Here is a 27,971-nt window from a genome sequence, read left to right on the forward strand (position 1 = left end):
GCATAGTTGTTGCTCTAACATCTTCAAAACTCCATTAACATAGCAGTGTTTAACTCCTATACGAGATAACCACAGACACGTGTATTATACGAACAATCCGAACATGTGACTGATTTGAAGACATGTGAGGTACTTGCTTAGCACCGAATAAAAGTGTTGTAAAATTTGAATTTTCGGACATAATCGATTGAGATATGACTATGCGATGGATATAGTTTAGGACACTTTCAAACTCCACGAGTTAGTTTTGTAATAATTTTTTTTAAAAAAAAATTGATTTCAATATAATTTTAAAATATATTACAAACTGCTCCGTATAAAAAAAATAAAAACAACTCAAATCTATCTATAAATTTTAAATAAGTGATTTAATAATTTATGATAATGCGGATAAAGATTTTATAAATTTTTTTTTGTAGGGCAAGAATGTTAGGGGTTAGGGAGTGAACTTAGAGAGGGTGCAAGGTTCGGCTATCAAATACGAATAGTAATCTAACAACTCGGGCAACACAACACTTGCATGAAGTTGATAAAATAAATAAAAATACTAGTGATTTTATTTATAATAATGTGGATAAAATAAGAAAAAAATATTACTAGTATTATTTGTATACTCCATGTAACAATTATTATCAAATATATCTCTGTCCCAATCGTATTTATTTTCATTTTGTTTATCTACCAACAAAGGTCAAATTGAATACACTCTAATAAGAGAATCCATTGAAGATGAACAAATTTAATTCAAGTACTTGTGTCATCAGAGTGACAAATCACATACAAGTACATTGGGGCACAAATGTAATTAACTAACTAATTGTAACTAACAATTCATATTACTTTAACCTAAAATGACCGCTATAACCCCCAATTTGGTTTACCTCTTCATTCGTATACACACGTGTCGTTTATACAAGCTAATCCACTTTATACACAGGCCGTACCTGATGCAATGGATAAAAATTAATTAAATAACTATTCATTAACCAAATTTAATGATTTACTAAATTTTAAAAAAGCTTTCCCATTTTTCCCTCTATTTACCATCACTAGCATATCATTCAAATACCCCCACTTTCGCTATGATACAAATGCATATACACACACTAACACACACATATATACAGATGTTGTATGTATAATTGTATATACATTTACAACACATTCTCTTTTGTAAAATGTAACAGTAAAGTAAACTTTATCTAGAGTATCAATGACGGAACATTTCGTCTCAGACAACGATCCCTTCGAGCTGTCTATCTCTACTAGTCCCTTCGGAAGCATCGAGCGCAATGTTGGTGGGTTCATGCACGATGATTTGGGGGTTCCCAACGTTGTCAAAATCGATGAGAAGTTCCTGATCAATCCTCACCACCTCTCCATGGGCACATGATCAACGAAGGCCCGTACTCAATCGTCTATGAAGGATTGTGGGTACCACTTTTCTCTCTCTCAACTCATTTTTATAGCTGTATTTATTTATTTTTATTTTTTTGGTGATTTCAGCTTCATTTCATCACATTTTTGTTTATCTTCTTCAATTGTTCTTGCATTTGCATTTGTACCCTGGTTCAAATTGTCTTTGTTTTAATTTAGCTCGAATTTTTACAAACAATGGGTTTAATTTAGGTCAGTGATAAACCCTTATTTTGTAATGAAAATATTAATGGGTTATGTGTTTTGGTCTCTAAGCTGTTATTCATCACTAGGAATTTAGTCTCGCAAAGCACAGGGAGAAAGGGAGTTTATGTGCATGGTTGGGTGTTAAAAATTCTCTATTTTTGTAATATATCTACATGACAGAGTGAATCACTTCTTATCACGTAACCATGAATTAACTTTAAAATTAACATTTAATCATTTGACAATTCATCCATGCCCACACTTTAACCATGAATTAACTTTAAAATTAACAATACACTAAATCATACATAGCCATCACATGCATATTATACGCATATCATTAATTTAACAACCAGCCTATTAAGATATGCCAAATAAGAATGATAATATTAATCATCCTAAATGATTTATATATATATATACCTACACATATGTTATTTAATGTATATATGTGTTTAACACCTTCTTTAATAATCCTTAATTATTTAAAATCAATATACATATATATATATATATATATATATATATATATATATATTCATCCTTCCATACAACTCATAGACAAATTAAACTATATATACACATATATAAATAATTATATTCATCATTCCATACAACTCATACACAAATTAAACTATATATACACATATATAAATAATTTTATATATATATATATATATATATATATATATATATATATATATATATATATACACTTCCTTCCATAACAAATTATTAATTTATTATATTTACACAAATTAGTGCAACTAAATATGTCAGAAATAGTTTCCTTTAAATACTCCATATTGGTTTAAATAGTTTTCCGACACTTTCTCACTAAAACATAAATATCTCCTAGTAGGATGGGAATCTGATAATGAAATTGGTACCATTGGAAAGAAGACGAAAAATCCTTGAATTTGAGCTCAAGAATGACCCAGTTTCGATTTAAAATGACTAAATTATGACCATTTTAATTTTATGTCACAAACAGGCAAAATAATTGGCTGAGCTCAAACACTACTGTGAGCGCGCCCACACTTAATTAGCTCACTTGAGCTCACACAAACGCACCCACACCAGATTAGCTCACTTGAGCTCACATGTATGCACCCACACCAGATCAATCTTCTGTTGACCAAACTTAATCCATGGTCCAGATTCACATGTGCACTCTTTTGTGTACACCGCAATGCACCGAATCATTCCACTTATATCTAAATTATTCCATTGGCCCAGATTAGTGGTGTAACCTCTTACCATGCACCGTCCTACACCAGATTACTACCCTATTGTTGCGCCCACCTTACAAACGCCGCCTCCAGTGTTGTGTATATATATATATATATATATATATATATATATATATATTATAAATTATCTATATAATTTTGCCAAATTAAGATAGAAAATAATTCTTGAATAATTCCAAAAAATATAAAACACATTCTAAAATTAATCTAAAAATTCCAGAAAATTCTCATAAATGCTAGAAACACTAATTAACCCTCTTGGGTCTAGATCCAGCCTATCGATTGATGTAAACAAAATATACAACACATATATAAAACAATAAAAATCTAAAATTCCAAAAATAAAATATAATAATTCATATTTTTAAGATTCCGTTCTAACCATCATTTAATCAATAAATTTAATCTTAAATTTTGATACTCAAGGTGAAATCCTTATGAGTTCTAAGAGGAAAGTTAGAGAAGAACTCGCCTGAAGGTTTCGAAACGAAACCGACGCTTTAAGCTTTAATTATCTCTTCCAATTCCGACGTCCTCCTTTTCAGATCCGACCTCCTCCTTGTCAGCCCTTCTTCTTCCTCTCTCTCTGTCTGTTTTATTTTTCTAACGTGTAAAACCTTTAACCCTAAAGCCTTATGTGTATTTTTATACACCTTAAATTCCAAATCCTATTCCAACTAGTATTATGAATTAAAATAATAACCTTTAAATAATTTATATCTATAAACATATATTATATATAAATATATATTCCTTCCATAATTAACTCATTAGTTAATTAAATCATATATACTTATAAATCCTATTCCAACTAGTATTATGAATTAAAGAAATAACCTTTAAATAATTTATATCTATAAACATATATTATATATAAATATATATTCCTTCCATAATTAACTCATTAGTTAATTAAATCATATATACTTATAAATATCAATAAATATATATCTATATATATATCTTTCCATAACAATTATTAATTAATTATATTTATATATAATTATATATATATATATATATATATATATAAATATAATTGATACAAAAGTGATCATTTAAATAATTAAATAACCACGGACCTTCATTAATTAACCCAATAAGGTTTCATACAAGCCCAAGACCACATCTGTTGGTCCAACTTTCCTTAAGCCCAATCCAATTAATTTAAATAAATAAGATAATTAATTAAATACAGAAATTAAAATAACTAATTACATGAAGCACATAAACAAACAAGAATTTACAACTAAGTCATATAATACCAACAAAATCAACACACCAATAATTCAATCAATAATCAACCACACAAACAATCAATCATCATACATAATCACGAAATATAACTTAATTAAAATAAGATAATTAATCCAGCACTCAATAAAATAAAATAAATCATTGAAAAATAAAATAAAATAATTAATCCTAATTAATAAATCTTTTAAAATTATCGGGGTATTACATTCTTCCCCCCTAACAAACGGAATTCCGTCCTCGGAATTCACAAATCCATGAAATAAAAACTTTGATTATTTAATTTCAAATTTCATTATTCCTTTTATCCGTGTGGAAATTAACCCATCCACACATATTCATTATTAGCAGACACATCACGTAATTAGCTAATTCCATATTTATATAATTGATAAATATAAGTACACACTAGAGACTCTCACTGGACTAAAGCAGTTTCAACTGGATAGTGGGTATCTCATGTAAAACGCACACAAAGGTGGTTACGAGTCCTCCTTCTACCAGAGCCCACACATCCTTAAACCCAGCTACCCATCTCAATCGGCAATATACGCCTCCATCCTAACCACTGATCCTGAGACTCAAGCTTATATCATGGCCCATATATGTGTGTGTGTATGTATATATATATATATATATATATATATATATATAATCCATTATATCCACATAAAAGTAAACTATTCAACCATATTATTTCAATGGCATACCATCCAACTATTCCGTTGACCTGACACGAATAAGTAGGACTTAACGCTATGGTTAATCCGTTCTCTTATAAATATATAGGTAGGACTTAACTTCTTTGGTTAATCCGTCCCTGAAATGCCACCGTCCCATACCGGTGTATTAAACCATACCATTCATAAATAAATAGGTAGGACTTAACTATTCCGTTAATCCGTCCCTAAAATACCTCCATATTATTTTATTGGTGCATAAATCCATAAAACCCATACTTCAAAATTAGGGGAAGACTCAACGATTTACCAATACCTTCTAAATCGATGTCTTACCATTTTCCTGATAAGACTCAATGATTTACCATTAGGACACACTAACGGACCGAATATAGAATACAATGAATCCTAAACTTAAGCTCTAAGTAAGAGTACACAACGCGGAAGTCACACAACGAAAGACACCCTAGGGACACTTGAACCTGGAGTGCTCTGATACCAACTGTGATACCCCCTAATTTTGGAACACGGATTGATCAAGTCCGCGCACAAAATCAAGGGATATCAAAACAATTTAAGTATTTAACAAGCACAGAATACAAAGATGAATAATAAAGAATAAATAAACCGCTGAAGAAAACTAATAAATAAATATTACTTAATGATTCTCCAACAATTACAATTCGGAAATCCCATAACTCAAGGACCCCTTAAAACATTATCCAATAATCCAATACTATTTAAAAGTACACAAGATGAATAGATGAATGACAGTCTCCCAGCTGCGGATCCTCAACCTCGAGACTGGAACCTCTAATAACCTGAAAAATAAATCGTGGGTTAAACCCTACGAGCAAGTTCACTCTACCAGGCCTCTGAAAACCAATAAGCAGATCATCTCTGATCAAAACCAAACCTAATAAAGTTTTAACTTTAATAAAGCACGATATACATGTCTATATATAATTATATATACTATACTAATCACATCCATTAATAGGTTTATTAAATTTCCATACCTATTAAATAATTATTAAAATAATATTTATACCTAGACCAATCTACCATTTCATTTTATAAAAACTCCTTTGACCTTAATCCCATCCTAGTCAGTTGTTTAATCATTTAAACAACAAATTATAATAAAAAAAATACTCTATTTAATCCCAACCCGATAATGATTTTAATTGTTTAAATCACATATCCAAAATCCAAGTTTTGACAAATCATCCACGTCTTCCCCAATATTATTTTATTAATGTAAAATAATACACTAACCAGTAAGTACTAAACTATTCTCATTTAAGAATATCTAACCCTAATCCAATCCATACATACAACAACCATAGATGATATTTTAATCATCTAACACATAACAACGTAATTATGCTTTGGCAAATCAACCATGCCATTGTAAATATTTTTATTTATATATTGGCAATTCAACCATGCCTCCATAAGTATATTTATTTATACATTGGCAATTCAACCATGCCTCCGTGTATGTATATTTATACATTGGCAATTCAACCATGCCTCCACAGGTATATTTATTCATACATTTAATTAGCAATTCATCCATGCTTTCCATATATGTATTCTATTCATACAAATATTTAGGTAATATATTTAATCATTTGACAATTCATCCATGCCCACACTTTAACCATGAATTAACTTTAAAATTAACAATACACTAAATCATACATAGCCATCACATGCATATTATACGCATATCATTAATTTAACAACCAGCCTATTAAGATATGCCAAATAAGAATGATAATATTAATCATCCTAAATGATTTATATATATATATACCTACACATATGTTATTTAATGTATATATGTGTTTAACACCTTCTTTAATAATCCTTAATTATTTAAAATCAATATACATATATATATATATATATATATTCATCCTTCCATACAACTCATAGACAAATTAAACTATATATACACATATATAAATAATTATATTCATCATTCCATACAACTCATACACAAATTAAACTATATATACACATATATAAATAATTATATATATATATATATATATATATATATATATATATACACTTTCTTCCATAACAAATTATTAATTTATTATATTTACACAAATTAGTGCAACTAAATATGTCAGAAATAGTTTCCTTTAAATACTCCATATTGGTTTAAATAGTTTTCCGACACTTTCTCACTAAAACATAAATATCTCCTAGTAGGATGGGAATCTGATAATGAAATTGGTACCATTGGAAAGAAGACGAAAAATCCTTGAATTTGAGCTCAAGAATGACCCAGTTTCGATTTAAAATGACTAAATTATGACCATTTTAATTTTATGTCACAAACAGGCAAAATAATTGGCTGAGCTCAAACACTACTGTGAGCGCGCCCACACTTAATTAGCTCACTTGAGCTCACACAAACGCACCCACACCAGATTAGCTCACTTGAGCTCACATGTATGCACCCACACCAGATCAATCTTCTGTTGACCAAACTTAATCCATGGTCCAGATTCACATGTGCACTCTTTTGTGTACACCGCAATGCACCGAATCATTCCACTTATATCTAAATTATTCCAATGGCCCAGATTAGTGGTGTAACCTCTTACCATGCACCGTCCTACACCAGATTACTACCCTATTGTTGCGCCCACCTTACAAACGCCGCCTCCAGTGTTGTGTATATATATATATATATATATATATATATATATATATATATATATATATATTATAAATTATCTATATAATTTTGCCAAATTAAGATAGAAAATAATTCTTGAATAATTCCAAAAAATATAAAACACATTCTAAAATTAATCTAAAAATTCCAGAAAATTCTCATAAATGCTAGAAACACTAATTAACCCTCTTGGGTCTAGATCCAGCCTATCGATTGATGTAAACAAAATATACAACACATATATAAAACAATAAAAATCTAAAATTCCAAAAATAAAATATAATAATTCATATTTTTAAGATTCCGTTCTAACCATCATTTAATCAATAAATTTAATCTTAAATTTTGATACTCAAGGTGAAATCCTTATGAGTTATAAGAGGAAAGTTAGAGAAGAACTCGCCTGAAGGTTTCGAAACAAAACCGACGCTTTAAGCTTTAATTATCTCTTCCAATTCCGACGTCCTCCTTTTCAGATCCGACCTCCTCCTTGTCAGCCCTTCTTCTTCCTCTCTCTCTGTCTGTTTTATTTTTCTAACATGTAAAACCTTTAACCCTAAAGCCTTATGTGTATTTTTATACACCTTAAATTCCAAATCCTATTCCAACTAGTATTATGAATTAAAATAATAACCTTTAAATAATTTATATCTATAAACATATATTATATATAAATATATATTCCATCCATAATTAACTCATTAGTTAATTAAATCATATATACTTATAAATCCTACTCCAACTAGTATTATGAATTAAAGAAATAACCTTTAAATAATTTATATCTATAAACATATATTATATATAAATATATATTCCTTCCATAATTAACTCATTAGTTAATTAAATCATATATACTTATAAATATCAATAAATATATATCTATATATATATCTTTCCATAACAATTATTAATTAATTATATTTATATATAATTATATATATATATATATATATATAAATATAATTGATACAAAAGTGATCATTTAAATAATTAAATAACCACGGACCTTCATTAATTAACCCAATAAGGTTTCATACAAGCCCAAGACCACATCTGTTGGTCCAACTTTCCTTAAGCCCAATCCAATTAATTTAAATAAATAAGATAATTAATTAAATACAGAAATTAAAATAACTAATTACATGAAGCACATAAACAAACAAGAATTTACAACTAAGTCATATAATACCAACAAAATCAACACACCAATAATTCAATCAATAATCAACCACACAAACAATCAATCATCATACATAATCACGAAATATAACTTAATTAAAATAAGATAATTAATCCAGCACTCAATAAAATAAAATAAATCATTGAAAAATAAAATAAAATAATTAATCCTAATTAATAAATCTTTTAAAATTATCGGGGTATTACATTCTTCCCCCCTAACAAACGGAATTCCGTCCTCGGAATTCACAAATCCATGAAATAAAAACTTTGATTATTTAATTTCAAAGTTCATTATTCCTTTTATCCGTGTGGAAATTAACCCATCCACACATATTCATTATTAGCAGACACATCACGTAATTAGCTAATTCCATATTTATATAATTGATAAATATAAGTACACACTAGAGACTCTCACTGGACTAAAGCAGTTTCAACCGGATAGTGGGTATCTCATGTAAAACGCACACAAAGGTGGTTACGAGTCCTCCTTCTACCAGAGCCCACACATCCTTAAACCCAGCTACCCATCTCAATCGGCAATATACGCCTCCATCCTAACCACTGATCCTGAGACTCAAGCTTATATCATGGCCCATATATGTGTGTGTGTATGTATATATATATATATATAATCCATTATATCCACATAAAAGTAAACTATCCAACCATATTATTTCAATGGCATACCATCCAACTATTCCGTTGACCTGACACGAATAAGTAGGACTTAACGCTATGGTTAATCCGTTCCCTTATAAATATATAGGTAGGACTTAACTTCTTTGGTTAATCCGTCCCTGAAATGCCACCGTCCCATACCGGTGTATTAAACCATACCATTCATAAATAAATAGGTAGGACTTAACTATTCCGTTAATCCGTCCCTAAAATACCTCCATATTATTTTATTGGTGCATAAATCCATAAAACCCATACTTCAAAATTAGGGGAAGACTCAACGATTTACCAATACCTTCTAAATCGATGTCTTACCATTTTCCTGATAAGACTCAATGATTTACCATTAGGACACACTAACGGACCGAATATAGAATACAATGAATCCTAAACTTAAGCTCTAAGTAAGAGTACACAACGCGGAAGTCACACAACGAAAGACACCCTAGGGACACTTGAACCTGGAGTGCTCTGATACCAACTGTGATACCCCCTAATTTTGGAACACGGATTGATCAAGTCCGCGCACAAAATCAAGGGATATCAAAACAATTTAAGTATTTAACAAGCACAGAATACAAAGATGAATAATAAAGAATAAATAAACCGCTGAAGAAAACTAATAAATAAATATTACTTAATGATTCTCCAACAATTACAATTCGGAAATCCCATAACTCAAGGACCCCTTAAAACATTATCCAATAATCCAATACTATTTAAAAGTACACAAGATGAATAGATGAATGACAGTCTCCCAGCTGCGGATCCTCAACCTCGAGACTGGAACCTCTAATAACCTGAAAAATAAATCGTGGGTTAAACCCTACGAGCAAGTTCACTCTACCAGGCCTCTGAAAACCAATAAGCAGATCATCTCTGATCAAAACCAAACCTAATAAAGTTTTAACTTTAATAAAGCACGATATACATGTCTATATATAATTATATATACTATACTAATCACATCCATTAATAGGTTTATTAAATTTCCATACCTATTAAATAATTATTAAAATAATATTTATACCTAGACCAATCTACCATTTCATTTTATAAAAACTCCTTTGACCTTAATCCCATCCTAGTCAGTTGTTTAATCATTTAAACAACAAATTATAATAAAAAAAATACTCTATTTAATCCCAACCCGATAATGATTTTAATTGTTTAAATCACATATCCAAAATCCAAGTTTTGACAAATCATCCACGTCTTCCCCAATATTATTTTATTAATGTAAAATAATACACTAACCAGTAAGTACTAAACTATTCTCATTTAAGAATATCTAACCCTAATCCAATCCATACATACAACAACCATAGATGATATTTTAATCATCTAACACATAACAACGTAATTATGCTTTGGCAAATCAACCATGCCATTGTAAATATTTTTATTTATATATTGGCAATTCAACCATGCCTCCATAAGTATATTTATTTATACATTGGCAATTCAACCATGCCTCCGTGTATGTATATTTATACATTGGCAATTCAACCATGCCTCCACAGGTATATTTATTCATACATTTAATTAGCAATTCATCCATGCTTTCCATATATGTATTCTATTCATACAAATATTTAGGTAATATATTTAATCATTTGACAATTCATCCATGCCCACACTTTAACCATGAATTAACTTTAAAATTAACAATACACTAAATCATACATAGCCATCACATGCATATTATACGCATATCATTAATTTAACAACCAGCCTATTAAGATATGCCAAATAAGAATGATAATATTAATCATCCTAAATGATTTATATATATATATACCTACACATATGTTATTTAATGTATATATGTGTTTAACACCTTCTTTAATAATCCTTAATTATTTAAAATCAATATACATATATATATATATATATATATTCATCCTTCCATACAACTCATAGACAAATTAAACTATATATACACATATATAAATAATTATATTCATCCTTCCATACAACTCATAGACAAATTAAACTATATATACACATATATAAATAATTATATATATATATATATATATATATATATATATATATATATATATATATACACTTCCTTCCATAACAAATTATTAATTTATTATATTTACACAAATTAGTGCAACTAAATATGTCAGAAATAGTTTCCTTTAAATACTCCATATTGGTTTAAATAGTTTTCCGACACTTTCTCACTAAAACATAAATATCTCCTAGTAGGATGGGAATCTGATAATGAAATTGGTACCATTGGAAAGAAGACGAAAAATCCTTGAATTTGAGCTCAAGAATGACCCAGTTTCGATTTAAAATGACTAAATTATGACCATTTTAATTTTATGTCACAAACAGGCAAAATAATTGGCTGAGCTCAAACACTACTGTGAGCGCGCCCACACTTAATTAGCTCACTTGAGCTCACACAAACGCACCCACACCAGATTAGCTCACTTGAGCTCACATGTATGCACCCACACCAGATCAATCTTCTGTTGACCAAACTTAATCCATGGTCCAGATTCACATGTGCACTCTTTTGTGTACACCGCAATGCACCGAATCATTCCAATTATATCTAAATTATTCCAATGGCCCAGATTAGTGGTGTAACCTCTTACCATGCACCGTCCTACACCAGATTACTACCCTATTGTTGCGCCCACCTTACAAACGCCGCCTCCAGTGTTGTGTATATATATATATATATATATATATTATAAATTATCTATATAATTTTGCCAAATTAAGATAGAAAATAATTCTTGAATAATTCCAAAAAATATAAAACACATTCTAAAATTAATCTAAAAATTCCAGAAAATTCTCATAAATGCTAGAAACACTAATTAACCCTCTTGGGTCTAGATCCAGCCTATCGATTGATGTAAACAAAATATACAACACATATATAAAACAATAAAAATCTAAAATTCCAAAAATAAAATATAATAATTCATATTTTTAAGATTCCGTTCTAACCATCATTTAATCAATAAATTTAATCTTAAATTTTGATACTCAAGGTGAAATCCTTATGAGTTCTAAGAGGAAAGTTAGAGAAGAACTCGCCTGAAGGTTTCGAAACGAAACCGACGCTTTAAGCTTTAATTATCTCTTCCAATTCCGACGTCCTCCTTTTCAAATCCGACCTCCTCCTTGTCAGCCCTTCTTCTTCCTCTCTCTCTGTCTGTTTTATTTTTCTAACGTGTAAAACCTTTAACCCTAAAGCCTTATGTGTATTTTTATACACCTTAAATTCCAAATCCTATTCCAACTAGTATTATGAATTAAAATAATAACCTTTAAATAATTTATATCTATAAACATATATTATATATAAATATATATTCCTTCCATAATTAACTCATTAGTTAATTAAATCATATATACTTATAAATCCTATTCCAACTAGTATTATGAATTAAAGAAATAACCTTTAAATAATTTATATCTGTAAACATATATTATATATAAATATATATTCCTTCCATAATTAACTCATTAGTTAATTAAATCATATATACTTATAAATATCAATAAATATATATCTATATATATATCTTTCCATAACAATTATTAATTAATTATATTTATATATAATTATATATATATATATATATATATATATATATATATATATATAAATATAATTGATACAAAAGTGATCATTTAAATAATTAAATAACCACGGACCTTCATTAATTAACCCAATAAGGTTTCATACAAGCCCAAGACCACATCTTTTGGTCCAACTTTCCTTAAGCCCAATCCAATTAATTTAAATAAATAAGATAATTAATTAAATACAGAAATTAAAATAACTAATTACATGAAGCACATAAACAAACAAGAATTTACAACTAAGTCATATAATACCAACAAAATCAACACACCAATAATTCAATCAATAATCAACCACACAAACAATCAATCATCATACATAATCACGAAATATAACTTAATTAAAATAAGATAATTAATCTAGCACTCAATAAAATAAAATAAATCATTGAAAAATAAAATAAAATAATTAATCCTAATTAATAAATCTTTTAAAATTATCGGGGTATTACACGAAGACTCTTAGGAAGCGATTAGTTTTACGGTGATGCGGATAATTCAAGTTGCTTGCTTTAAAAGTAGTAATTGAATTAGGAATTTTATGTGTAAATCATATGACCGTGGTATTGGAGTAAGCATCTCAAATTATATAATGTCAGTTATGCTTAACGGGGAATTAATTGATGTTTACGACACTTAGGGAAGTTTATGTAACAACTTTATTACAGATAATTCAAGTTACTTGGTAACTGAATTAAGAAGTTTATGTTTAGATCATGAAACAGTGGTGTGGGATTAAGCATGTCGACTAATATAATTACACTTAATGCTTAATAAGAAACTAATTAATGTTGATCTAAAATTGTTTATGTCAACTTGGGGGATGTTGTGAAGTATTACAAGGAAGCATGCAATTGCTGTTAATATTATTGTTATGTCTTTGTGAGTTACAGGATCGTTATATTTGTTCTCTGTATTTAAAACTTGTCAGAGAATCATATACTGGAGGTATTAAACAAGCATGCTAGTTAAACATTCTTGTTATGCTTAGATTGGATACGTTGATATTTACTGTCATTTATATTATCAACTGGATGGATGGATTGTATGCACCGGTATGGGACGGTGTCATACTAGGGGGATTAGCTCAAAAATGCTAAGTCCTACCTACTATGGATTGAGGGATGGATTAACTATAAAAGTTAAGTTCTACCTGTATGTTGTGTCAGATCACTAAATAGTTGAGTGACACTTCTGGTTTGGAACGGAATTTAAATATATTTTTATGGTGCCACGATATGGGCCTGAGTCTCAGAGTCGTTGGTTAGGAAGCGTATATGCATTGGGATGCATAGCTGGCTATGATGGTTAGATGTGTACCCTGCTAGGTCTAGGTAGTCATGCCCACTTCGTGTGTGTTTTGCATGGTGCCTACTAGTCAGGTTGAGACGGGCCTGTAGTCCAGTGAGAGTCCTGTAGTGTGATTATATGTATATGTATATTTACGGACTATTTAGTTATTGTTGGATTGGTTAGGATGTACATGCGTATCGGGTCTCTGCTTGGGTTGTAGTAGTATAGAACTTGCTAGTGGGCCTGACCCACTTATCATTTTGCAGGAATCGGACGGTTCCAGTCTTAGGGCTTGTTCGGGCTGAGCAGAGACGATTTTCTATTCTACCGACGACGTAGGACTTCTTTCCAGTTATTGGATTTGGATTTCATCTTCAGTTATTTATTTCTCGTTCAGTTTGGGATTTTTACTAGGGGTCCACTAGAGATGGATTCCCGAGTTGTAAACTTATGGAGGTTTTGGATTACCGAATTTAAGTATTTATTGTTAAAGGATTTAATTTAGTTTCCGTCAGCTATTAAACTTTATTTCTTAAATTCAATTTTGTATTCTGTGTTCGTTATAACATATTAATTGTTTGATATCCCTCGGGTTTGGGCCTGGGCCTGATCAACCCGTGTCTCAAATCCGAGGGGTATCACATAGTGAACATTAGATGGCTAAAGTATCCAAAAAAAGATTGATTATCCACTGGGATGGAGAGAATTGGAGTACAAAATTTCTATAGAATATTTGTTAAAGTGAATTATTTTGGGATTTTGTGGGAGGAAATCTTGGTCATGACTTATAAAATTGAATGGTTAGCAGTTGGGTTATGACATGCTCATAAAATGAGTAGACCTAAAATTAGGATTGAGATGCTTTTTTAAATAGTGAATTCTAGTGCTAACTAGGAGAAACTAAAATGGGGTGGTTTGCATGTTAGCAACCAATAAGGAGTAATATGGTTCTTGCTCCTAGAGCTACTAGTTCAGGGGAAGGACAATAAACATCTTTATCAAGGCTATGAGAAAAAGGCATATCAGCTTTCTAGTTAATAATAATTTAGGTTTCTCGATAGAATGGAAAAAATTATGTGTAGTTGGGTTAAGTTTCTGTTGAAATGATTTGAACCGATTTTCCATCAAATTTGAGCAGCTGGACAAGTAATTAAATGATATTTACGATGTCACGGAGAGCAAAAAAAGTCCCTTTATGCACCATGGTTTGCCACATTTGACAAATGGTGAAAGATAATGAACTATGTTTGTAATAGTCTTTTGTTTCTTACACTAACTGAAGTTAAAACCTGTTAGTTGTGTTCCATTTTGTTATTGTATTCTTAGATTCTATATTGGTCAACGAAATTTTTCGCATTCTTATGCTGACACTCCTTTGTTTTTTCACACGGATTTATGGTGGCTAATGTAGCACATGCTTAAAAAGTATACACGAGACACAGTTCAATGTGGTTTTATTTGTAAAAGTTTCTAAGTTGGGGACGTGTGTTTCTTTTTTTTTTCCTCACTTGCCAACAAAAGGAATAAAAAAGGAAAGAAAAGAAAAAGAAATACATGATTTGTCATAAACATGCATGTTACTGTTGTTCTACACTTCTCTTATGTTAATACGTATCAGTCTTCATTAACTGTCCAACATACCGTTGAGAAAAAATCTATGCTGTGTGAAAAATTGTCCAAATGCATCAATAGTTGACTAAGAGACGTGCCTTATGCATTATTGCTTGTATTTAGGGGTTACTGGACATACATAAATTGTCGATGTTTACATGTTTTTGAGGTCATTTTATTTATTTATTTATGGCTTGTAGCCTCATGATTCTATTGAAGATATTTATGTTTTCTGAATATTCTAACAACAAGAGTTATTGGATTACATTTTACAGCTATAAATCCAAGCCTGTTGCGATAAAAGTGATACAGCCAGACAGAACATCAGCCGTGAGTCCAGAACGGAAAGGAAAATTTGAGAGGGAGGTTCTTATGCTATCCAGAGTCAAGCATGAAAATATTGTGAAGGTATGCCATGCAGGCACAGAGCCACCTTATGACAGTGGGGGCGTTTTAGTTTACATTTTATCCCTATAGTTTTGTTAAAATCTTAATAATGACCTCACAAAATATTTACTAAAACCCATCATATATAAATCCACCCCCATTGAAATTTTAATCTTCACAATCATGACCCTCCCTCTCTTATTTTCGCACTCTCTCGGCTTCTACGCCCCAACATCGACTTTCTCTTTTTAAGATCGTAATTGGGAGTTATTGTTCTTAAACTATTATACAATGTTTCAAAATATGAAAACTCGCTAACAACAATTTTAAATGTACACAATGAAAATATCAATTAATGTTAAAGTTCTTCTATTTATGGTAGTTGAATTTTTTTTTATCCTATCGTTGTTCAAGATCGCCCCCTCTCGAAGAAAAATTTTCTGGCTCCATCACTAATGCCGTGCACCATAAAATAAAAACAAGTTGAAGTGAGAATATCTTGAAAGTAGTTTACTTTTTTCTTTTTTGTTTTCCTCATACATTTATGTGTATTTATCACGCATATATACTTCCACATTTGTATATATGGCTTTTATTTTTTCCATTTTTCTTCTTTGCATAACTTTGGTTTATCATTCATTTTCACGTGGATAATGCAATCTTATTGTATGGATTGATTGGGTAATTATACTAATTTCTGAAATAAGTTCAATGAGTTTTTTGTAAAGCATTTTTGAGAAGGTAAACCAACCAGTAATGATTACCCAAATAGTAAACAAATGCACAATTATTCATCTAGGTTCCCTCATTGTTAGGTTGCCTCTGATGTTAACATCTGGCAATTCTTAACTACCATAAAGTATCCCAAATACTACTAGTGAGCTGCTTCACTTCTTGAGTGTAAAAGTTCTGAATTACAAAATGACAGAAAGCATTACATTTCTTTTCTTGTGCTCGTGAACCCTGCCAGTTTAAACCTTGTTCTCGTAGATTCAGATCAGGTTAGGTCATTCCAATTTACCTATTCTTAGATCTGCTGCTTCAGAGTTGTTTGTAGCTCATCTTGTTTAGCTCTCTGAAAGGCATGGCCACAGATATCAACACTTCTGTGATATATCTTGCCTATATATATCTTATCCATGCCTATGTAGATCTATTGTGATATAATAATTTTTACCGAAGCTTATTCTGACTATCAACCGAATATTAGTTGGCATCAAAATTAGGCCAGCCACATAATTGCCCTACCTTAGAAAAGATGAAGGGAGAAATAATTTCAATTATTAAAATTTATATCCTACTATTTATATCCTCTACAAGAACTGGTCATTAATTTTATGATGACTTTCATTAAAAATATTAATTATATCTCTGCAAGTATTTAGTGTGACATTAGATGCTTGAACTTCAATCATTATTGTCTGTCATTGAAGTTACCATCGCTTACAATTTAGTATGACATGCATATCTTGCTGCTGTTAATTTAGAGTTTGTACTTTGGTTCATGCCTTGGTTGTAGTAATCTTCAAAATACTCTTAACATGTCAGTTCCTATTATTATTATTTTTTTGATAAGTAACATGTCAGTTCCTATTATTGACACCTGAAAGCGCTCCATATTTCATTACTAGTATTCCTGGCCTGACCACAGGCATCATGAATAAGCTGTTAGAAAGGATGAAAGCTAAGGAGAGTACTGTTTAGTGTATGGACCTGCCCCACAACAACCACCACCACCCCCCCACCCCCCAACACACACACACGCAAAAAAAGGTGCCGGGTTTGTGATGGTGTTAGACTATCTCCTTTTTAGGTTACTACTATTCATTCATCCAATGTGAGCAAATTGTTTCCAGTGAACCTCAGTAAGTTGTTTTGGTTGTTACTTTTCTTATCCAGTTAATTGTTAAGTGTTAACTATCTCTATTAAGTCATTTTACTAAAACAAAATACGAGTACAAATTGATCTTAAATGTAGCCCCAAATTTTGAAAATTGGTGGGATATGTGTGGCAGACCTCAAAATAGCTTGATTAAGGTCTGAATTTTTATGACAATGACAACTGTATACAAAAGCTGCATTGAGAATAAGTTGATGTTGCCCATTCTGTTTTAACAGCTACTTATTTTTTTTTAAATATTTTTGCTATTATTCATTTCTAAATGCATTTAGTGGTCTAAGTCCAGAAAGTAGGCACGATTATTGTTAATATGTACACATTTCCAACTTTTATCTCCACTCTTCTCTTAACTTAATACAAGGACTATTTATTGTTTGAAAGTATCCATGTTCCTTCCTTTATTTACAAAGATGAGATGTTTTAGTGAAACAGTTCATTGGTGCCCATTTCGAACCAACAATGATGATAATAACAGAGCTTATGAGAGGTGGTATACTTTAGAAGTACTTGTGGAGCATCCGTCCTAGTTGTCCAGATCTGAAGCTCTCTATAAATTTTGCATTGGGAATTTCTAGAGCAATGGAATATTTGCATGCAAATGGAATCATTCACCGTGATTTGAAGCCCGGTATAGTTTAATTGGTCTTTGAAATTTGTTTCATTACTGGGTTTTCTGGTTAGGATTGATATGATTTAAGTATGAAAAACAATTTGGTTCTTATTTTTCCCTGTTCATGATCTTATAATCCATTTGGCTCATATATGGAGTACCACAAAACGGTAGAGAGAGGCATCCTTATCATTTCACAACACAAACTTGCGCGTGCACACACACACAAAAGTGCCCAAAGTGACCTTTATTTTTGGTTGACATGCAGCTACACATCCTCTGAGTGTGAGTTAAACTAGTTGTCACATTATGATGAACTATTTGGATTTTATGTTTTTTTGACGGGGGCACTGTTACAGTTTGTTTACTTTTATTTGAAATGAATAACTCATTTTACATAAATTTTTAAATAATTGATGGCAAGGTTGAACGTAGAATCATTCATATTTATTGTAGGCAATATATGTGATACCTCTCAGATCCGAGACACGGGTTGATCAGGCTCATGCCCAAACCCGAGGGAATATCAAACAATTAATATTTTATAATGAACACGGAATACAAAATAAAATAAGAAATGAAATTAAAGCTGGAAGGAACTAAAAATAAAATCCGCAAAATATTATAATTATTAAAATCCATCAAACCCAAACTCCATCAGTTTACAACTTGGGAATCCATCTCTAGTGGACCCCTATTAAACATCCAAACGGAAGATAGAACAAATGTAATAAACGTCCAGAAATAAAACTATAGAGAGAGCCCTACATCGTCGGAAGAGTGAATAGAGACCTCTGCTCAGCATGAACACGTCTAAGCCTGGAACTGTCGTGTACCTGAAAAATAGAAGTGGGTCAGGCCCACGCACAAGTTCTATACTACTACAATCCAAACAGAGGCCCGATACGCATGTACATCCTAAACAATTCAACAATAGCTAATAGTCCGTAAATATATATATAGTCACACTAAATGACTCTCATTGGACTACAGGCCGGTCTCAACCTGAATAGAGGTAACATGCTAAAACGCACACGAAGTGGGCATATGTACCTATACCTAAACAGGGTACACCTCCAACCATCGTAGCCAGCTACACATCCCGATGCATATACGCTCCCTAACCATCGGTCCTGAGGCTCAAGCTCATACCGAGGCACCATAACAGTACATATATAAAATCCATCCAAAATCCCTGGTATTGCCGCTCAACAAGTAGTTGCCATGACAATACAAATCCACGGGACTTAACTTTTAGTTAATCCCATTCTTATTCCAAGTAGGTGGGTAATGGTATTGATTTAAAAACCAAACCCATCCTTAGTATGCCACCGTCCCATACCGGTGCCTACTTTCCAATCCTCCAGTAGTCAATAATACCAATAAATCAAGTATATATCAACTAAATTCCAACATCCAACATTCAATGTTAGCAGTGATAAAATAAGCATTGATAAACAGGGTCACAACAACAACATATACATGCCCAATTTAAGTTGTTCCCTTTAGTCTGATATAAAGACAGAATTAATTAAAACTTCCATTTAACACCTTACAAATGACATACAGATATGTAGGGTATGTATCACAAAATCCTAACCTCCACAGCTGATACTAACTGTAATAATGTAAGCATCAAAACAATATTCACAGTATGTATGTAGACATGCTCAAATTATAGTGTTCCACAAAATCGATCTAGTGTTAAACTCAAATCCTCCTAGTATTTAATTTCCAACAGTTGCTATTACAGAAGTTAAGATAGCTATCATCTAGACCCATCATTCCAATAATTTATACTAGCAGTGGTAAGGAAAAACGTGAACCACAGAACCACAATGCATCCACAAACATACTTAGTCTAGGTTGAACAAGCATACAACACTACTGTAACAATCAGTTTCATAGCAAAACAGATATCATTTTAGTTTGGTTTAATCTTCATTAATCCTGGAATCATTTAAGAGTGTAAAGAGTATGAAGCCTAAGGGAAAGAGTAAGGATAGAATCTTGCCTCAGAAACTTTTGTTCAAAGTTTCAACGTCGTCTTCTTAAAAAAATCCTGGCGAGTTCCAAAACTCGGTTACTGTTCACGGGTACGAAACACTATTCCCGAACTCAAAATTTGATTTCCACCGTTCAGATTGTGCGACACTGAGTCATGAACCTATCCTCCAAATTTCAGCTCGATCGGACCACGGACGAAGCGGAATCGGATGTTTGATGAAATCTGGGCAGAATGGAAAAAAAAAACCTGTGCGACCCAGTTACTGTTCACGAGTACGAATCACTGTTCCCGAGGTCAAACTCTGATCTCCACCGTTCAGATTGTGCGTCACTGAGTCATGAACCTCTCCTCCAAAATTCAGCTCAATCGGACCACGGACAGAGCAGGATCGGATGTTTGATGAAATCTGGGCAGAATAGAAAAAACCTGTGCGATCGGGTTACTGTTCACGAGTACGAATCACTATTCCCGAGGTCAAACTCTGATCTCCACCATTCAGATTGTGCGTCACTGAGTCGTGAACCTCTCCTCCAAAATTTAGCTCGATCGGACCACGGACGAAGCAGGATCGAAGCTTTGATCAAACCTTGGCAGAATGTGAAAAACTGCGTTTTTCCTTCTCCACTTCCACAAAACGTGTGCTTTGTTTACGTTTTTCCTTCTCCACTTCCACAAAACGTGTGCTTTGTTTAAAAAAACCCTACACAGACGTCTACCTTATACTTATAGAGTTTTCCTAAACCCTAGGTTCATTTAAGTCCAACTCACAATCCTAACCGGCCCATCCAATTAACGTAGAAACCTACGACGGCTAAAATATAAAATCCTAATTTATACTGTAATTAAAACCCTAGTTAGATGTATTTACCTAATTACCCTATTCACCATTAAATACTTAACAAATAATCTAATTGAACAAAATAATAATTAGTAAACCCAATTAAATCAAATAAGACACACATAAAATAAGACACACATAGAATAATTAAACCAATTACACTTAAATCATTAATGCCAATTAAATAATTAAAACACTAACAAGTAATTCCAATCAAATAACTAAACCAATTACACTTAAACCATTAATGCCAATCAAATAACTAAAAATAAATATCATTTAAATAAATTAAATCACCACAAAAGAAATAATTAAGCACCTAATAAAAAAAAATAATGACACATAATCAAATAAAATGCACTTAAATAATAAATTAAATACCATTAAATACCAGGAAAATCCTTTTTAAAATTAAATATCCTTTTTAAAATTAGGGGTGTTACAGTATACTTCTCACAGATGACATCAAGAAAATCAAGCTAGCCGACTTTGGGTTAGCAAGGGATGAAATAGAAGGAGATATGACAACAGAAGCCGGTACTTACTGATGGATGGCTCCTAAGGTACTCTTTCTGGTTAGATTGCCTTAAATTTTAGTCTGAGCCTTACATTTTATTTAAATCAGTTGTTCAGCATAAACCCACTGAAACTGGGGGTGAAGAAGCACTATGATCATAAGGTGGATGTCTACAGCTTTTCAATGGTTCTGTGGGAGTTGCTGACAAACATCACTCCATACAAGGGGAGGAATAACATAATGGTGGCATATGCTACAGCTACTGTACGTCCTTTAGTTTTTATTCTTTTTACTGTCTAACCATTGTATATAAGCTCTTTGTATTGCTATGACATTGCATTTCCTAATATCCTGCAAATTAATGGAAACATATCATTGTATAAATAAATCTTAACCCTATATTAATCACCCCCCTTGCAAATAAAATTGGAAATGCCAAGTCATATATTATATTAACTTCCAATGAAACCTTTCTTTCAGAGTACTAATTTGCCCTTATTTGGAGTTATGAAGGACCTTGTTCTTTGGCCAGTTTCAGTGTGTAAAAGCGATGTTTTTGGAGCTAAAGAAAATAAGAGCAAATTTTTGGTGTTTGACTGACTGAATTGTGAGCTTTGTGTTGAATTTCATCTTTGCTTACAGGACCAAAGGACTAGCATTGATAACATCCCAAAGGATATTGCGCCCTTTCTGCAGTCTTGTTGGGCAGATGACCCAGCAGATCGACCCGAATTCATGCAAATGACAGACTTTCCGGCAAGCCTTCTCCAAATCATGTGCTCAACATAGACCACACCACCAAAGATATTTGAGATTGAACATCCAAAAGGTAAAATGACCGCAGACGCTCCAGGCACCAATTGTCTAACGAACAAGTCCAAAGATACGGATAAGGGAAGGAGTCAATCCTGTGGCTGTTTGAGTTGTTTTCATGACTGTTTCTCTTATGAGCTGAGAGACTGTTCTTAGGCCTGGAACTAGCATGATACATTGATAATGCTTTTTTTTTTTTTTTTTTCTCTCTTTCCAAATTTCTCCCTTATAAATATAGAAAATTATGTCAAAACATAGTATAGGAAGTTAGGAACTTCATAATGCATATAAAAATAGAAGAAAAGAAAAATGAAAGATTTATGCAATGCCCTTGCACAGTTTCTGCCCTCTCTTGATTCAAGTTGAGTTGTGCTAAGTGTTCATATTTCTCGTGTTATTGATGTTCATGAAACAAATTCATGGAAAGACTGTTAATAATGACAGAGAGTGACATGATATTCATGTGTATTATTGCAATCTTTAATATGCTCTTACTGAAATGAATTGAAATTACAAGTTTACAGACACAAAGGGAGAAGTTTTGACATTGCAAGAATGACAAAAATTTGACATGTTGATATGTGTGGAAGACAATTGACTTCAGGAACTAATAGTGGCATTCAGAATGATAATAGATTTTAAGGTAATGATTCTCACTGTTTATGATTTGTATATTTTGGTGCTGAATTTGTATTTTCAAAAGATGTAGGAAATGAGATGTAATCAATTGGATGCATAATAGACATACTTTAGTTGTTATTTATTTATTTTATTTTATTATTTTTCAATTTCAACATATGGAACATCTACTCATTCGGTTCCCAAAAAGTATCCACCTTTTTTATTTTTATTCATATTATTTTTTTAATATTATCAATTTAATATTCTTGCATTAAACCTATAAAAATAAACCATCACAAAAGATAAAATTAATAATTCCACTAATACAATAAAAAAAAATTCTAAGCCAGTCCAAACTCATCACACATTCACACAATGAAATTAACCAAGCATAGTATAGATGAAACTCAGCAGGGTAGCTCAGCTGGTTAGACTTTGGGTTTGTTCCCCAATGGTCACCAGTTTGAGCCTCTTCAGAGCCACTGGAGACTTGTCCGGTCGATAACGTAGGATTAGTACACCACACCTATCCAAAAACCCATAAACCGCCACCGCATTGTATCAGATATGACTACTACTATAATTTTTTATTAACTTTTTTATTATTATTATTTACATTTTTTAGGATAATGAAAAGTATTTGAGCATTTACTTTTTTAAATCAAATAATTTAAATAGATTCATATCCTAGTTGCTAAGTAAGAAACTAAAAATTACATGAATAGAAAAAATGTTTGAGAGAAGCAGCCGAAACCTTCTTTTTCTATTATCAAAATTTTATAAAATATGTAGTTAAATGTGACGACCCTGGATTTTTCAACCCAGTGTGTCCTGTGATGACCCGAAACAGATCCAAAATGCGGAAGCAAAACGAAACCAAGTCCTTAGAGATGTACATCATCCCTAAAACACAAGAATGGCCCTTCAAGGAATTTCGAGACTCAGCGGAAGCAAAATGAAGACAAGGGTATCAAAACCCTACTAAAAGAAGGACCAAGGGTAAAATGGTCCTAAAAGGAAGGAATTTAAATCCCAACAAGTCAAATGAGATCAAAAACATTCAAAAACATCCTTTGGTAACTTCACATGAAGTCTCAAGGCCAAAGGAAATGAAATCCCAGAAGAACCCTATCCCGGTTCGAACCAAATCCGGCACCCTCTCACTAAAACGAGGATCTCATGAGGTAAGAAAAGAATCTGAAACTAAAATTCATACCATTGGAAATCTTATTTTGACGCGGTCAGTTTAGACTCAAGAATGGACCAATTCGGAGTTAAAATGAAGAAGTTACAACAATTCAAAGTTGGAAGGTCAAAGTTGAACCTGCAACAGTAACTGCAAGACTTGAACCGGTTCAGCCTCCTTGAACAGGTTCAACATGGGCAGTACACCCATGCTGGACCAAAAGACACATCTTGAACTGGATCAACCTTCTTGAACCGGTTCAACTTGACCAGAGTTGAACTTAAACAGCAGAAACAGTAGAATAGCAGAAAATTGAGTTTGGAGTGCGGTTTTCGAGATCAAGATGACATTTTTTGGAAAAATGTCGCTAAGAAACTCCCCCTTAAATCACATTTTCTATGTGATAAAGTCAAGAACAGAATTTATTTCCCAAAGAAAATTCCCAAAATACCCTTAAGCTGAGTTTTTCAACAAAAAAGTGAAATGAGTCCATAGGAGGCTCAAAACACAAACGAAAGGGGTTTCCATGAAAATGATCATTCACGCAAACATAAATAGTGGTTTTGAGCGTGCGGGAATGGTCCGCGACTCCCGGAAATGGCCGAGTCAAAATCTGACCCCTCGACGACCAAAAAAGCGAAAATAAACTTAAAATGGAAACTTTGAAAAACCAAAATCAACAAATGACTTCAAATGACCATTTGGCCCTTGGTAGCACTTCATACATGATAAATGAATGCCAATGGATGAATTTTACGCATACGCTCCGGTGCAAAATAACATACTAAAACGTATGATTTTTCATATATTCTCATTAAAGGCAAGTTTGACATCCATGGCATAAATGTAATTCCGAAAGAAGTTTGACCATTGGCCTCATGTCATATACATAAAATGAGAATCAAAAAGTGTGGTTAGGCACATATTATAAGTTTAGAACTAAATATACACATTTGACATATAAGGTTACAAATGGCTTTTCAAGCCAACCTTCACAAGAATTGAACCCTTCAAGTCCTCAAATCATCCAAGCATAATGAGAACCTCAACCTTGATTCCTGTACCTGAAATATGCCCCAGTAACTTTGGGGTGAGTAACATAAAGCTACTCAGCTACTCGTAGGAAATGAACATGCATCGACCTAGCATTTTACAATTATCACCTTAAGGTGAAACATGCTAAAGGGCTCATGCCACCTAACATCTACGTCAAGGGTGAGACTCAGGGAACATCCTAAGCTACCATAGATCATTTATAGCATCAATCACGTCATCCGTACAATTCAAACCACATGAGCATGCTATACAAAGCAACATGATATAGATTCTCAAAGTTACCAACTTGAAATCTAAAGTGCGAAATACCACTTAATGTCTATGTTCCAAATGAATCTATAGGATCCTTCCTAAGCTACATTTAAACAACAAAACACAATCACAATATCTATGCAATTTAACCAACATAGAAGCATGTTATACCAAGTAACAATATATAGATTCTCAAAGTTATCAACTTGAAATCTAATATACAAAAACGACAAAGTGGGTCATGCCACCTAACGTTTATATTCCAAATGAATCTATAAGATCATTTCTAAGCTACATTTGAACAACAAACATGAATCACAACATCTATGCAATTTAACCAACATAAAAGCATGCTATACAAAGCAACTAGATATAGATTCTCAAAGTTATCAACTTGAAATCTAAAATACGAGATCACCTAAATATAACAATTTAGTATAATTAGAATTTCTAATACCACACATCAAGACATAGATTTTCAAAGTTATCAACTTGAAATCTATAAGTGTAAAATTAAATAATGGAATACTTGGACATCTAAGCTCGGAATTCTGCCGAGACCTCAATGACTATTCCGGGCATTAACCCGCAGGGAAGACCACCCTAAGTGTGCACTATCTTAATTGGAGAGAACTCATACCTCCCGCACTAGAGCCAAACTCTAGCCATAACATAGTAACCATGTCCCAAGTGACTCCAAAAATAAATAAGTTAACAACTTATATACGCATTAAATAGTACACGAAACTACCTTCATGCACAAGTAGGTTAAAGCCACATAATACATGCTCTAAATCCACAACTACTATAGTATGACAAATGTCGAATCTTCAGAGCGCGATTCGTTACGCGCTATAATAACATCACATGTCGAATCTTCAGTGTGCGATTCGTTACACGCTATAACAATATAATCCAATATTGAAACATAATTCATAAATCCATTATAAGTCTAAAATCATGCTTTAAACATATTATCAATGTCAAATACATGATTTAATCAATAATGTAATAAAAACAGAAATTAATCAAATAACTAATTAATTTCTCTAGATTTCAAGTCTCAATCAAATGGCCCGCAATTCATACATGTTAAACAACATAGCATGGTGTTGATGCCAAAAATTTACACGTTCCGGAGTCGGTGGCGATTCCTACAAAACAAGAGAAGTGATGACTGGCGTGGTGCTGACCGGGTGCACTCCGACGGTCAAGTTAGTACTTGACGATCTAATATCCAATAAGGATTACATATAAAATTTATGGCGTACCTTTTTAGGTTGACTGATCATTTCTTTTATATAAGTATTGATGGTAGTAGTTATTGAAGCGAGATTCTCCCTGATCCAAGATAATATTGTTTCCTTCTTACAGGAATGGTAACTGTTGTTACACATGGTAACCAAAGATTTTTTATAATTCCATAGAGATTTTGGGGAGGATAAATCCCTTACCCTTATCTTATTTTGACTTTGAGTTGCCTATTATTTTTATCCTCATCAGTTGCCCCCCATTCTCGTGCTTGCTTGTCAAGCATCGAGAATGTGAAAGTGTTTTTTAACCGACATCTCTTTGGCAGAAATCATTCTCTTTTTAGGTTAACCCTTGTTAGGCGACCTCTTTTTGGTTGACCTCTCTTACCCTTTAATAAGGAAACAGATTTGCCCGAACTTCATGAGCTGAGGGAGTAGGCTTTCTTAAGCTGAATGAGCTTACCTTTTAAAAAAGGAAGTATATTTACGAGCTTTACTCAGCTCGCCCCTTAAAAAGGAAAATATATTTTATGAGCTTCACTTAACTCGCCCTTTAAAAAGGAAAGTATATTTTACGAGCTTCACTCAGCTCGCCTTTTAAAAAGGGAAGTATATCTTACAAGTTGAT

The 27,971-nt window shown here is 32.1% G+C and overlaps 1 protein-coding gene across 1 annotated transcript; it reads left to right on the forward strand.

Moving 5' to 3' along the window:
* The first annotated feature begins 1,213 nt into the window (after positions 1-1,213).
* On the forward strand, positions 1,214-23,388 carry LOC132282084 (serine/threonine-protein kinase STY13). Its single transcript, XM_059783713.1, is given in 7 exon segments — positions 1,214-1,379; positions 1,382-1,430; positions 16,178-16,310; positions 18,622-18,819; positions 22,089-22,208; positions 22,271-22,426; positions 22,805-23,388. Coding segments are annotated over 7 exon segments (1,149 nt in total). The 3' UTR covers positions 23,132-23,388.
* The last annotated feature ends 4,583 nt before the right edge of the window (positions 23,389-27,971 follow it).

Source organism: Cornus florida, unplaced genomic scaffold, assembly GCF_030987335.1.
Source record: "Cornus florida cultivar Cherokee Brave unplaced genomic scaffold, ASM3098733v1 CherokeeBrave_3.0.0_Hap2_Chr11, whole genome shotgun sequence".
In the NCBI taxonomy this organism is placed as follows: Eukaryota; Viridiplantae; Streptophyta; class Magnoliopsida; order Cornales; family Cornaceae; genus Cornus; species Cornus florida.